The sequence below is a fragment of the Nannobrachium achirus genome (genome assembly GCF_963921795.1).
Source record: "Nannobrachium achirus genome assembly, chromosome: 7".
Taxonomy (NCBI): domain Eukaryota; kingdom Metazoa; phylum Chordata; class Actinopteri; order Myctophiformes; family Myctophidae; genus Nannobrachium; species Nannobrachium achirus.
The window spans coordinates 61,837,649-61,853,386 of NC_137816.1; the positions used below are offsets into that span (position 1 = coordinate 61,837,649).

General features: G+C 42.2%; 1 protein-coding gene across 4 annotated transcripts in view; it reads left to right on the forward strand.

The window, feature by feature from the left end:
- Nucleotides 1-15,738, forward strand: part of LOC308289003 (neogenin-like) — a 232,735-nt gene that overhangs the window by 212,249 nt on the left and 4,748 nt on the right. For all 4 annotated transcript variants that reach the window (XM_080730503.1, XM_080730504.1, XM_080730505.1 and 1 more), the window contains exons 17-25: nucleotides 981-1,156; nucleotides 6,060-6,198; nucleotides 7,233-7,340; nucleotides 7,679-7,873; nucleotides 9,289-9,351; nucleotides 10,258-10,396; nucleotides 11,509-11,753; nucleotides 12,576-12,668; nucleotides 13,460-13,630. In XM_080730503.1, the coding sequence (XP_080586629.1) occupies nucleotides 981-1,156; nucleotides 6,060-6,198; nucleotides 7,233-7,340; nucleotides 7,679-7,873; nucleotides 9,289-9,351; nucleotides 10,258-10,396; nucleotides 11,509-11,753; nucleotides 12,576-12,668; nucleotides 13,460-13,630 (1,329 nt within the window). The remainder of the gene's footprint in view (nucleotides 1-980; nucleotides 1,157-6,059; nucleotides 6,199-7,232; nucleotides 7,341-7,678; nucleotides 7,874-9,288; nucleotides 9,352-10,257; nucleotides 10,397-11,508; nucleotides 11,754-12,575; nucleotides 12,669-13,459; nucleotides 13,631-15,738) is intronic.

Below are 15,738 nucleotides of genomic sequence, written 5' to 3' on the forward strand. Positions count from 1 at the left end.
GTACTACAGCATAAGATAATTTGACCATTGCAAGAAGAACCCCCCCAAAAAAAGGGAAATCTAAATTTATATATAACAAGCTAACTGTTAAGCTGAAAGCTGAACCAGTTCTCCACCTGTTTAAGCTACATTTAGAGTTCACCAATGTTTTTGACATGTCTTGCAATGGCCTCATTATTTTAACATCGCAACTAAGAACTGATTCCAGTGAAAGCGAACTTGGGGGAAGAAGAAAAATACATTTGCTACAAGATGTAGAATGGTAGAATACCCATGTGTTGTATGGTTCAGCAATAGTCACATACTGTAACTGTACAGTACCACTTGTCCCTGACCATTTTCTGTCTTCAGCCTGTAGGCTTCAAGTTAGTTTTACAGACTGGATGCCCGTCAAGGACACTGAATATTGCCTATTGTTGTAAAAAGTTATTGTTACACATTGCACATTGATTTTGTATATTAAAAATGTTAGTTTTGTGTCTGTTGTCCCTATAAATGATTTATGACTTCTGTCTTTATACTGACTCTTACTTTCCTGATAGACCTAATAATGTTTCCTTGTGAAGGGATTATTATCTTTCCCACTGTCAATGATAGAAAATGTCTGTGTTGTGCTGTACTGTACAGTACCATCTGTATATATAGCAACCCAGTCTGTAGATACTGTAGATGTGGTTTCGTAGCAGTAGTAACCTGTTTTCTAATAGAATCTTCTCTCTCTTTCTCTTCACCCTTCCCAACCTTGTCCCTCTTGTCACGATCTCTCTCCTCCTCGTCCTCCATTTCCGTTTTGTCGTCCCGCTCCGCCATTTTGTAACTCATTAACACCCCCACTCTGATCCACCTTACCACGCCTCTGCTCTTTGTTTGTTCTTAATTTGAACCCATTTTAATTTTGTGTTGTACGTCTGCTGGGCATGCAGACCCCATAGACCCCGATGTTGATCTGTATGAACTCTTCCATGCTCCATACACCCCAGTACCAGACCCTACCCCCATGCTGCCGCCCGTGGGCGTACAGGCCTCTGTGCTGAGCCATGACACCATCAAGGTGACCTGGGCCGACAACTCCCTGCCCAAGAACCAGAAGATCACCGACGCCCGCTACTACACGGTGCGCTGGAAGACCAACATCCCTGCCAACACCAAGATGAAGGTGAGGCCTTTTTTTTTTTTTTTTTTTTTTTTTTTTAGACAGGACAGTGCACGCAGGTAGGAAATTGAGTAAAGGCAGAGAGGGAGTAAATAACATGCAACAATTTACTGTTGTTTTTTTCCCTCCTTCTGTTTGTACCATTTTAGTAATGTTTATATGTGCTCTTTTTGTAATATTTGTTTTCTGTATGGGAACCACGGATGTAAATTTGCGTTCTTGCAAAATCCAGGGTATTTACACAGCATTGTAGGTGTGGTGTTCGTTAATATCGGCTGTCCCTTCCAAATAAACGTATAAATACATAAACGTATATCTCCACCCAGAAAGCCACACTTTCTCTTCTATCAATTCGGAAAGTAGATTTTCTCTCTTTTACTCACATGCACACACACGCACGCACGCACGCACGCACGCACGCACGCACGCACGCACGCACGCACGCACGCACGCACACACACACACACACACACACACACACACACACTTTCTCTCCTAAATGTTCAAATTGAAAAGGAATTAAATTCATTTATTGTTGAAGCTCACTCTCCCGTTCTAGGTCAGCACTTTTACGCTCTGAGCGGCTGGTTTAAATTCAGTTTGGTGCAGTATACTGTAATATACAGCTCACATCAGACCAGGCTAATCAGACCTTGATACAACACATTTATTCAATTCTGTTAGGCTTCCCGCGCAGTTCAGTGCTATGGGTCTCTGTATAAATCCCCTCAGGCTTATACCTACCAGAGAATGTATTGATGTTCTGTAAGTAGGAATGGCACAAAATAAATGATGTTTGTACAATAGCATGCTGATGGCAAAATACTCACCTACGTTGTGTGTGTGTGACTGGCCAGTAATCTGTTTGACCTTTATAATGCAACAATACACTAGTCACTCAAACACTGGTATAACATTGTGTACAAAAGGATAACAATCCTCACCAGACTCTGCCCAAGGTTGCAGTTTTTGTTAACCGCATTGTTAACAGAGACCAACTTGGCACGATCTCATTGAGACAGTTTTTTCCAACCTTCACAGAATTGTGAAAGCAGTCTTTCCCAATTCTGTCTCAACGGCCTATTGGAAGGATATCCCAGCTCTTGTAAATCATTTATACATTATATTCAAACATAATTCTGTGGCTCAATTAAACCTTTTTAATCGTCACTATCGGGCGGAAACCATGTCCAAAACTGTTGGAAAAAGAAGAACTGGTGTATCCAGTAGAGTTATTATGTAGTCAAAGCTTGTTATTACTTTTTATTGGTTAAATGTTGATGAAAAACATTGACAGAATTTACCAATTATATACTAGTAAGATGCCTCAGGGCGACAAGTGACCTCGCACTAAAGGGCCTACAGGGCGAGGTCGCGCCATGTCTTGGCCGTCTGGCCAGTGATGTATATCGGTGGCGCAGTGGTTAGCGCTTCGCCTCACAGCTAGAAGGTCCTGGGTTCGATTCCCGCCGGGGGACGCTGTGGGCGCGTCATCAGCACCCACACCCTAGGTGGGGTTGGCGATAGGGCCTTTCTGTGTGGAGTTTGCATGTTCTCCCCCTGTCTCCTAGGGTAGATGCCCTCACAAAAACATGCAGTAGTCCTGGTTTCTATACTACCTCCCCCAGCCAGCCAGGTGCTCCACAATTCCCCTGGCGTGGCAGGGGGAGAGCGGAAACCAGGACCACAGGTTAGGTAGTTGGCACTGGGTGAGAAAATGGGTTGCAAAACCGTGGGATAAAAAAAATAAATGTATCAATAAAGTACAACCTTGAACCTTGAACCCTTGAAGTAATGATATTGTGGTGAACAGTGGTGGGAAGGGGTACTCACATTTTTTACTTACTGTAGGTAAAAGTTCAATACTGCAATGTAGAAACACTCTGTTACAAGTAAAAGTCAGGAATTCTACATTTACTTGAGTAAAAGTATGAAAGTGTTGGCATCAAAAGTACAAAAAGTAAAAGTACAAAATGTTTGAAAATACCAGATCTACAAGCTCACAACATGTCGTGATGTTTGTTTATTGGCTATTTTCAAATAGCCTAGGTATAAAATAAGGCTAAAGTGGTTAATAACGTATGTTTTATAATATAATTTTGTAACTCAAGTTTTCAAATAATTGTTGTGGGGTAAATGTACAATATTTGGATCCGAGATGTAGTGGAGTAGAAGTAAAAGTATTGGAAATTGTAAATACTCAAGTAAAGTACAAATACCTCAAAATTGTACTTAAGTACTGTAAATGTACTTAGTTACTTAACAACACCATTGGTGGTGAATTATTGTCCCTCATATCATAGTCTCTTGTTGTTTGAGGTTGATGCTCAATGACAGATTTCTAGAAATCTCATAGCAAAATCATCTGAGAGCAGCAAATGGATATTCTATTAATTGACCAGGTAGACCTGCAATGCTTCCGCTGCAGGTCCAGTGGAAGTGCATTAGATGTGGACGCAGGCGCACTAACCTCTGGCTGCCGGGGCATACAAAAGCTTCTGATCTGAGCCCTGAAGCTCAATTAACAACATACTGTAGTACAGTACATGCCACTTAGATACAAACACTGGATAGTAGATGGGGACAGGGGCGTCACAAGGGGTAGGAAAGTGGGACTGAGTTACTAGGGCCCCTCGGGCCCAAGGTGGAGGGGCCCTAGTAACTTTAGCTATTGAAAAATAGCAGATCTACAAGCTCACAGCGCGGCACCGAGTGCCACGCTGCGAGCTTGTAGATCTGCTATTTTTTGAAAAAGTCGTGAAAATGTGTGCAAATCTTTGAATATGTATTTTTTTAAGCGAACATTTGTAACTCAAATTTTGCTTCCGGGGTAGTCCCTGGAACTAAATATTTTGAGATGGGGGGGGTCCGTGGCCAAATTCATATAATTTTGGGGTCCTTCACATGAAAAAGTTTGAGCATCACTGACATGGAAACATGGGTTTCTTGCACACATTTTCACAATTTTTCAAAAATAGCAGATCTACAAGCTTGCAGCGCGGCACTCGGTGCCGCGCTGTGAGCTTGTATATCTGCTATTTTTCAATAGTTAACATTCATGGGGGGCCCACAGTGAATCCTTGTACCCAGGGCCCAGAATTTGGTGTGACGCCCCTGGATGGGGATGTACTTGTGTGTGTACTGCGCGTGCGTTTGCAGTGAGCGGAGCAGAGATAAAGCCTTGCGTTTCGTGATGAATTATTCATCAAGGACGAGACAAAGCTGAGCGGCGGAAAGAGGCTAAAGACGTGACCATGCATTCTGAATACGTCTGGTTCACTACAGAGACTCACCATTGTGCCTGTAGTGCCCAAATGATCCTGAGTCAGATGATCTAAAAAAAACAATGATGTTTGCGAATACATTGAATGTGTCATTTGGTTGACTTTCTGTCTTGCAACATTAATCAATAGGCCTAGGGCCTGCATGCTCTACACTTATGACACACTCTTTGCACAACACTTGTACCTGCAGTATGGAGGTATTTACTGTATGATTATGGAGATTCTAGAGACCACCATGCACGCTTTTAAGCATGTTACCTAATGCAGCTAATAGTGACACTATGCTGCAAAATCCTGAGTGTTCATTCTGAGAGTTTTCACTTCAGAAGGAGGTCTGTGATAGGGACGTCAAATAAAAGCACTGTCAGTAACTTGCCAATGAAAATGTTTAGTCAGTTTCAATTCTGATTGTGTAAAAAGGAACCCTACCGATTGTGAAGTGTATAGTTTTGCCGTATAGTCTCAAAAGCATTGAATCGTCTTTTGTGTTTTGGGTTCACAACTCGGATGTTGGCTTCCCACAGCTTCTTACGTCAGCTCTTTAGAAGCAGGCATAGAGAAACAGCCTCATGGATTATTTAAGACAAGGCTGCTCTCAGACACACCGGCTGATTCTAAAGGACAGAGTTCCTTCCGTATGACCTCTGGCTGACATCCCCCTGATGGAGAGGCAGTATGTTGTTGTTCCAGCACACAATGTCATGGATTGGATTGACAGAGACCAGCTAACCTCACTTGCCACTACTTTGCCCACTAGCTAGCTTCACTTTGATGTCAGTTCATGCTCTCCGAGATGAGGAAAAGGGATTAAGAAAATACAAAGAACTGTAACTCCGGACTGTAAAGCTAGTCTGTAAAGCTAGTTTGGAGTTTGACCCAATATTCATAAAAAGGACATCCTGTTGTGGAGGCGGGGCAGTGGCGGTTAAGCCAATTTGAATTAGGACCAAAAACATAACTGCAACGTTCCTGGTTTGATTGCTGTCTTGAGACCCATGTTGCTTGTAGTCATCTGCCCTTCCTACTTTTCCTGTTGTTGTTTTTTGTGTTTTTTTTGTATGTTTTTCTTTATTCCTCTACCCTCAGTCAATCAACTAATCTTTCTGTGCTTCTTGATTCATACTGGTCCTGTATTTGTAGATCTGTGCTCATTTGTAACGGGGGTAAAAGCCTGCACAATCCTAAAGATAAAACCTGAGGTGCTGGACAGAAGAACTAGTCTAAAATAGGAAAATAAAGTCTGTACACTGGATCATGCTCCCATAGGGATTTTAATGATTTACCACCAAGGTGGCTGATGTTTCAAGCTTCCCCAGAGTCTGCTAAATCATTAAAATCACTATGGAAGCATGATTCCGTGTGCTGACTTTATTTCTCTATTTTAGAATTTGTACCTGACACTGACAGTGTGTCTTTCTTGTGGCACACATTAGATATATTCACAGGAAAGCTACAATAGGTGAGCAGCATTATGTTCTCTAGGTAAAGGTTTGGGTTCCACTCAGTGGTGTGTAATGTACTATTGTGTGTGTGTGTGTGTGTGTGTGTGTGTGTGTGTGTGTGTGTGTGTGTGTGTGTGTGTGTGTGTGTGTGTGTGTGTGTGCGTGTGCGTGCGCCCCCAGACGGCCAATACCACCAGCCTGAGCTACATGGTGACGGGACTGAAGCCTAACACGTTGTACGAGTTCTCTGTCATGGTGACCAAGGGCCGGCGCCTCAGCACCTGGAGCATGACAGCCCAGGGCACCACCTTTGAGAACAGTAGGAACACGAATACTCCCCCCCCCCCCCCACACACACATACACACAGCATGCATGTATACTTTCATGTTCTATACATGCACACAAATCACTTTTCCACCACACAGTGCCTACTTGACTCTACCAAGGTCCATGTCCACTGCAGATAATACCCCCTCAATGTAGATGGTCATAGCAATGACACATGAAGCTGCCATGACTTGCAACTACTAATATCAAAAACTGCCCAAGATTTCAGAGTCGCACAGTCAGCATACATGTATCGTGATGTCAATTGACAATGTCAAGAAGATCAATTATTGATTAACACATTGTCATGAATAGCTTCTGAACAATTCATCATCAAAGGATGAGACTGATTGTATTTGAAAGCTTATCTTGATTAATTTGTTTTACGATAGAATAAATGCATGGCATCTAGCCGCAAGCTAGTCTGGAAACCAGACACATTTTTGTTTTCTTTTTTTTAATAGCCCCATATATTTGGTCTGGCTCGGTTGTGATTGGATTTCCCTGCCTCCAAATTTGTGGGGCACCAATCAGAGCCCAGTATGCAAATATGGGGCGGATTTATCACCAGAGGCATTTTTTTTATCCGCTATTATTGGAAATGCAGGTTCCACACAGAGATTCCAGACTAATATCTACACAGTGATATTTAGTCTGACCATGCCAGGCTAGCCATGAGCCACGTACAGATGTACCATTTCAAAATGTCACTCGTCCTGCCATTGGCAAGACGGTAGATTTCCAGTTGATTGGGAGAACATTGAGCTTGTAGATCAGCTATATTTATGACCTTCTCTGACTTCAAAGTTCTCCATAAAAATTTGAAAGGCAAAACGGGTAAAGAAACCTGTGAAAAAAATGCATTTGCATTGAAATGGCACACCTGTAGCTCAACTCTAGTTTGCCCTTGTTTGAATTTGTACTAATACAAGACAGCCATTGTGGTGGCAGTCTGGACCTGCTATCAGGACCAATGTCAATATAATGTCCTGATGCCATTATCCCTCCACCACCCCAACCTATAGCTCCCAGCTCTGCCCCCAAAGACGTGACGGTGGTGAGCAAGGAGAGCAAGCCGCGCACCATCATTGTGAATTGGCAACCGCCATCGGAGGCCAATGGCAAGATCACCGGTGAGTTTATTTCTATGTTATATCTTTCTCTCTACGCCATGTCTCTTAAAACGGCAGTCCTGAGGAGAGTTTTCTTTATTACCCCTGACGGGTCGGCGCGGGCTCAGACTAAATCTTTAAGCGCTTGTCTGTGGCCAAATTCATATAATCTTGGGGGTGCTTGACATGAAAAAAGGTTTTGGGAACCACTGATGTTATAGCAACACAAGTGTTTCGGAAAACGGATTTAGAAGGCATTCGATTTGTAAGAATGGGCCTCAGGTCTAAATGGATCAAGAGACTGACTTATACACATGTCCCTTTCTCCCCCACCACCGCCACCACAATGCCTGGTGCAGGTTACATCATCTACTACAGTACGGACGTCAACGCGGAGGTGCACGACTGGGTCATTGAGCCGGTGGTCGGCAACCGCCTGACGCACCAGATCCAGGAGCTCACGCTGGACACCACCTATTACTTTAAGATCCAGGCCCGCAACTCCAAGGGCATGGGCCCCATGTCTGAGGCTGTGCAGTTCCGCACTCCCAAGAGTAAGTTGGCCCCAACTAAGCGTGGCCCAAAATCCAGAGGGGCAATAATTACATCTGATCTTAACGCCCCCCAGAACCCACCAGACAGGCCTCCATCCGCATGTGTTTTATTACATTATTTTATTTAGTTGGTTTGTGTGGTCGACAGTTCTCACCGGCAGCTTTCTCAGAGCACATTAAGTGCAGCCGAAAGTTGTCATGTTTAAATCCTATCAGTATTATTCACATAACTGATTAGTTTTCTCTATTGCTGTCTCAAAGCCGGTATCAATAGAATTACGTCAATATGTCATAGACGAAGGAAACGGCAACCCCTGCTTTTGGACATTCAGTGATGGGTTTTGATATGTTCATCAGCTTCTTAAAAGTCTTTTTTCTTTTAGATAAAAAAAAAACAGAAAAAAAGATCCAAAACAAACTATATGATAATTATGCCCATGTCACATGTCACTCTAGGTGATAGGCCAAAAATATTGTCCGATTTAGGCCATTATATACCTCCCTGTGATTTACTGATCCAAGCCAATATCACAGTGAACATTTATAGTTCATGATCGTTTATGCTTTGAGGAAGCCCCTTGAAAATACACTGTAAAAATAATACACAAGTATGTGTATAACCGTTGTACCTTGTGCTGCACAGTATTACGGAATATATATTATTCCGTAATTACTTTAATGGAAACATTTTCATTCAGTGACGTCCTTTTTGAGGAAATATTCAAGGGAATTTGTATGTTACCAAAGCTGCATGGTTTATTTTTATTTATTTATTTATTTTGGTTGAGCGGTGCATTTTAATTCTTCTTTTAGATGCTTTGCTGATAACATTCCCCATCTCGCTTTCTCTGCGTGTCCCGTTTCTTCATTTGTGTTTCCCTTCCTTCTACTCTTTCTTTCCTCTGGTTTGCAGTGTTTGCACACTCTTTACTGATCTCTTATTTCTCAGTGGGTTTTGGTCGGTGCTGCCTCACTGCTCCTCTCTGCTAACCAAGTGTTTTGCTTTTTATTTTCTCTCCCTTCCTGCTCCTCTTTGGTCTGTTATAGCTGAGTCCTCTGACAAAATGGCTAATGATCAAGGTAAAGAACCCTCTCCACCCCCGGCCCGTCCTCACTGATGACCCTGCTCTGTGTGTGTGTGTGTGTGTGTGTGTGTGTGCGTGTGTGCGTGTGTGTGTGCGTGTGCGCGTGTGCGCATGTGCGTGCGTGCGTGTGCCCCTCTTCGAGACTTTCATCTTCTGGGCTGACTTCAATTTGCAATGCATGACTTTTAAAACTTGTTTTTTGCTTCTAGAACATTAAATAACATTCTACAGATTTAAAGTTACACAGAAGCAGAGAAGGTTTAATTGTGGTATGAAATGAGGAGGGATGAAATGATGTGATGAAATGTGTTCCCCATCATCTTTTGCCAGCCTCCAATCTCCCAATGAAGCCAGGAAGCAACCAACCTCCTCCTGACACCTTTGGATCTGTGGGTAAGGTTTCTATGCTCAACCTTAACATGACAAACTGTTTAGCTGTCATGCCGGCACAGAACTGGGGACAAGGCAAGACCCAACTCCAACTATTATCTGACTATGTTGCTCCAGAGCCTCAGCCCAGTGACCGCCCTCGTGCCTCAAATAGTGATTCAATGCCCACAGAATCATAGTTTCAAATCTATCTCAAGAACCTGAGAACAAAGGGTTACTCCCGCGCGCGTCCGCCTAATATGGCGGTGCGTCACAGGAGCACAAGAGATTGACACTGGAAGATTAAAGGAGATAAAGATTGAAACGTCAGTCGTTACTTTTTTTGTACTAGCACCTAAATAAAAGACTTTACCTGTCCATGCTGCTCCAGTGTCAATCCCTTCTGTGATCTCAAGAACCGTTTCATCTGTGGTCGCTTTCTTCTTTCTCTGTCTGACTAAAACTAAAAATCCAATTTCTGATTCATACCCAAGCTGTTTCTAGAAATGGCTTATTTGGCTGCTATTATCTGCCACCAGGATACCTGCTGGTGTGTGGGTGTCCACCAGTTTTTATTATTTACAACTGTCAATAAATCGCATCTTTCAGGTTTTCTTCTCTTTGGCCTCCATGAATAAAAGCTCTCCACAGCTTTCCGTGAAATTATGTGAAGAGATTGTTTTTGAAGTCATAAGTGGAATGGTGAGACCGTGTTGTAGAATAGATGATAGTCATGTTCTTGCTTCGACCGCATCGGCTAAAGTCTGCCGAATACTTCTTGCCGAAACGAAGTTCGACAGGGTCATAAGAAACCACCAAGATGCAATGAACTGAAATTCAGGACTGAGATTTTTCTTCTGCTTGTTTCCTTCCATTTAAATTCATCCATTCTTCTCTCATTTCTCTTCCCCCACACTTAATCCTGTACAGGCAAGTCAGGGGTGGTGGGCAGCGGAGACAACAACATATTGGTCATCGTCATCATCATCTCAGTGGGAGCCTTCACCATCATAGTGGTGGTGGTGGGAGCCTTCCTGTGCACACGCCGCACCACGTCGCAACAGAAAAAGTAAGCTCCTGTTTTGATCTTTTGTCATTTTATTGTTGTATATTATATGGCAGTGGTGGGACAAGCACCTGTTCTAAGTAAAAGTATTAATACTGTACAAAAAAGTACAAAAGTATTAGTATCGAAATATGCTTAAGTAAAGGTATTCATTATGAAGAATGTCTCATTTCACAAGTTTTCAGATTTATGGATTGTATAAAAATCTTTTGAAAATAGCAGATCTACCGTAGAACGGCTATTTTCAAACAGCCGTAACTTTACACACTTAGTTACTTTACACCACTGTTACACGGCTTGGTTTAATGCTTGATTGTCATCAATCACTGAATTCAGTGGTGGTTTTTTTTTTCTGCATAATGACCAACGAGCAACAAACAGACAGCTGTCTAATCAAAGACTCAGAGCACCTGCTGCGCGCTGCTTGATTTTGTGTTGTATTCAACATGACAGCCATGTAAACAAACACTCAATGTCATTTACAGCTAAACATTTGATCAACACTTTCTGAGGCGGCCGTGTTCACCCAGCGCAACACTTATTTAATTACCATAACCAAGGAAATACTTAGTTTGGTTGTTACTTTTGGGTCAACTTATTATTATTATTGTTATTATTATATTACTAGTAAGACACCTCAGGGCGACATGCGACCTTGAGGTCGCCATGCTAGGTCGCGCCAAATTCTTGGCCATCTGGCCAGTGATGTATGGGTCCGCATCAATATGCCGACGAACCGGTCTTCCGACACTAAAACGAACCCTAACTCTAACCCTAACCCTAAACCTAACCTCAGTAACCGTGACGAGTAACTAACCTGCCGACGCTATTGAGCGGACCCCTGTGATGTATATCGGACCAGTTGCACCAGACGGCATGATAGTCAACAATGTGATGTCAGAACATGCCCATATATGGGCATTACCAAATATGGGCATTCCCAGATGTGTGCTTAATTATCCCTTGCATAATCAATGCTTTTTACTTAACTTTCTACCCTTGTTCTCTTTGTACCCGTTGGCCTGTACTTCAGTGAAACCTCTCTTTTCTTCTGTTCTCAACACTCAGTGTATTTATTGCTTTAACTCAGTCAGTGTTAACCCTTCACCCCCCAGGAAACGAGCAGCCTCCAAGTCCTCAAACGGATCCCACAAGTACAAGGGCAACTCCAAGGACCTGAAGCCTCCTGACCTGTGGATCCACCATGAACGTCTGGAGCTCAAGCCCATGGACAAGTCTCCAGACCCCAACCCAGTCATGACGGACACGCCCATCCCCCGCACCTCGCAGGACATCACACCAGCCGACAGCGGCCTGGAAAACAATCCACACTTACAGCAGCGCCGCAACTCCTACCGTGGTCAGTCAAGTCAAGTGGTGGCTCTCTTTATATAGTCCCTGTCCCCTAGAGACCTGATATGTATAAAACAAACAAAACATGGAACACATCACAGGAACCTGGCCTCTTTTGAGAATTGAGTTTAAAGAATGTCAGCTTTTGTCAGAACGCAGCGTTTTATAGACATCACTTGCAATGCTTTGGGTCGTCCGAGTGGCCGTAGGGGTAAAGACTGCTTCACAGCAGAGGTGGGCACATAGAGGAAGTATCAAAGGTCTGTGCTATGTGTGATGCTAATGTTTACCTGTATGTTTATAACTCTGAAACAGGTCAATGCTAAAAATAGGTACTCTAGGGCCTTTTTTCACAGGTCTTCGTGGACACATAGTCTTGAGTTACACCTGCATTTGCTGACTCTCCCTATTTGGCCACTGAATCAGTGTTGTGATTTTGTTGAGAAATCCCTGCAGTAGGAAATGGTTGAGAAGTGATCATGCCCCCAAGATTGTAGTCTTCTTTTTTTTCTGTCTTTGTCACTTTTTTTACAAGCTTTATTTGTGTCAATGCTTGTCTGCTTCTGTAGACAAGTCTGTGATTTTCATGCAAACCATTTCATGCTTTTCATAAATGACTTCCATTACCGGTCATGATGATCTGCAGTGCATACAGTGCAAGTTCACTGTAAGGTATTACACTAAAGGTGAACACAATCAAAGAATGACATTCATGGACTGAACTTAGAACTAAACACCATCAGGGTGAAAGTATCAATAACGTGGCTCACAAAGAGAGCCGTCAAATAGTAGCTCTTTCTGATTGGCTGGTTTCCACCGTACATTTTAGGCCACGAATCAGAGGACAGCATGTCTACACTAGCAGGCCGACGAGGGATGAGGCCTAAAATGATGATGCCATTTGACTCACAGCCTCCTCAGCGTAAGTGTGTGTGTGTGTGTGTGTGTGTGTGTGTGTGTGTGTGTGTGTGTGTGTGTGTGTGTGTGTGTGTGTGTGTGTGTGTGTGTGTGTGTGTGTGTGTGTGTGTGTGTGTGTGTGTGTGTGTGTGTGTGTGTGTGGATACCTGAGTGGTTGGAGTTGTCTGCGGATGAGTGGGTTTCCCCCACACCCTATAGTTAAATAGAAAACTATTGAGTGTCCATGATTCAGCAGCTACTGCATGTAGATATTAATCTGATCCCGTTGGAGACGACAGAAAGATTTTAATAGTTAGGTACCTTTTGTCTAATTTACTGGACAACAATTTTCATTTATGTGTACAAAAAGAGAAAACCATTACAAACTCTGCATAGCCTGTTTGTGTGATAGAGAGACTTATACAATGGGAGGTAATGGGTTTAAAACTGTGTTCAGAATCAGCTTTACTGTCACATCACAGGTTTACAGAAGTAAAAGAAAAGTGGGCATAGTTTCATCGTATTGTTTCTATAGAAAAAAGAAAGGAAAGAAGAAGAGAGGTCAAGGGGGAAAAGAGATCAATCAAAGGAAAGCAAACAAAGTATCTACATATTACTACTACGGTCGTTATACTATGACCGCTAGAAAACACGCAAAAAAAGACATAAGTCAGTGCGTCCTACAATGGGATTAAGGTGCAAAATGTCAGCGCATGTATGTGCATTAAAACTGTCATGCTTTCCCACCATTGGTCATGGCGGCTGGTTAAACATCTTGTCCTGTGTGTGTGTATTCATGTCCACGTGCATCCACAGCTGTGATTAGTGCTCACCCCATCCATTCCCTTGATAACCATCACCACCATTATCACATGGGCAGCCTGGCATCGCCGACACGCAGCTACCTCTACCACCAGGGCAGTGGGCATGCACGGCCTCATGCCTGCGCCACGCCTCTGTCCCATCTAGACAGGGTGGATTCCACAGGTGAGACCCATCATGCTCCAGTACATTGCTGGTAGGGCTGGGCAATATATCAACGTTATATCGATATCGTCATGTGAGGCTAGATCATCATCTGGCTTTTTGAATATCACAATATGACATAAGTGTTGACTTTTCCTGGTTGTAATCACTCAGACCTTGTTTATAGTTTCTATACGAAAATTGTACCTGCTATTTTTGAATTTCTTGGAATAATCACTTAGAAAATGCATCGCCCCAATACAATATTATTTTCACTATCAATACCCAGGTAGCTTACGTGGTCAAAGATATTGTGATATTTGATTTTGTCCAAATCACCCTAATATTAAGTGGGTACTGCTAATTCCCAGATTCCTCAACCGATCGCGGTCAAGTTTGACACGGTCAAGTCTCCATTCATTAATCTGTCCATTCATTCATTCATTCATTCATTCATTCATTTACGGTAGACATACATACATACTGACAGACAGACATGTGTTCCCATTTCATTTTCCAACATGAGCCAACCACAGAACTAACTATGGTTTGATAACCATAACTTTGCCTTCTCAAATCACTGGTTTATGCCCTCCACTAATTTGCTCCTCTCAGGTTCATTACAAGCAGTGGTGTAAAGTAACTAAGTACATTTACTTAAGTACTGTACTTATTAAGTACAATTTTGAGGTATTTGTACTTTACTTGGGTATTTCCCATTTCTAGTACTTTTACTTCTACTCTACTACATCTCAGAGTCAAAGTGTGTACTTTTACTCCACTACAATTAACTTAAAACTTTAGTTACTAGTTACTTTTTTGATAATTATTATAAAACATACATTAACCACTTCAGGCCAATATACAGTACATTTCGGCCATTTGAAAATAGCAGATCTACGACGCATTGTGAGCTTGTATATCTGCTATTGTGAGCTTGTAGATCTGCTATACATTTGACATTCTGCATAATGGGTACTTTTGGTACTTTAAGTACATATGTAAAGAAATGTAGTACTTTTTCTACTACTGGTTACACTGATTACAAGTTGTTTTCACACCAAACAAACATGTAGAGATGCAATTGATCCCTGAACATCGAGGAGTTGCCAAGAAATGGAGTGAGGACTAAACCTGGGGTTTGGTTACTAACATTTTCTAAATGTTTCTGTATTTATTCCATGAATGAATGAATCTATTCACACAGCTTCTGCAAGTCACTGTCAATACTAACCCATGATGTACTCAAGTTCAACACCTGGATTCGCGGGGCTTCAAAGCATAATTAAAGTTGTCCCTCCTGTCCCTTATTTATATGTATCCGTGTTGACCCAGGTTTGACTACTACCAAGGCAAATCTCAAATACAGGGAATTATATTATTAGGGAATGGTCTTCTGCATGTGTTGACAGAACCATGAAACTCAGCCTGCATAGTGCATACATTTGGTACCAAAATATTTCTCTATGATATGATTGATATGTAATCCAATATCTGTGATTGTTCAGAATGAAATTAATATTATAAATTGTCAATGTCGTAATAATAATGTCGTAATAAGTAATTTTTTGAGGAAAGTTATTTTTCTGCCTACATCAGCTCTTCATGACACTGATCCTTATTGAAAGGATCATAGTATAATGGCCTATGTCAAGAGTGTGACCTATTTTAGGACTTTCACGTTATGTTCCCTAAGTCAAAGACAATGAGACTTGGGCCAATTAGCGACTTAGGCCAAAGAAATTGTCGAAGTCAGTTACTCCACGAATAATTTTGTCAGATTTACTATTGCCCGGTCAAAACATTCAAGTATTTATTCTCTTATCTTACATAACCGATATACAGTTTTGTTTGTAATAATAATAGTTGTATATATAATATAAGCTGTTTGGTTGAAATGATTAAGAAATACCCTATAGTTTGTTTTGGTTCTGTTTTGCCATCACATGGCAAGTTCATTTTAACCCATTTAGTGCTCCAGACATGAACGGGTTAAATGTCCAGCGTGCCGCCCGCAGGCTCCCATACGCATCCATTGTCTTATTTTGAAGGCCAGAAGTCCATTGCGTAAACACTTCCGGTTTGACGTCATGACGTCATTCACCGGAAGCGATCGTCATCAACATGCG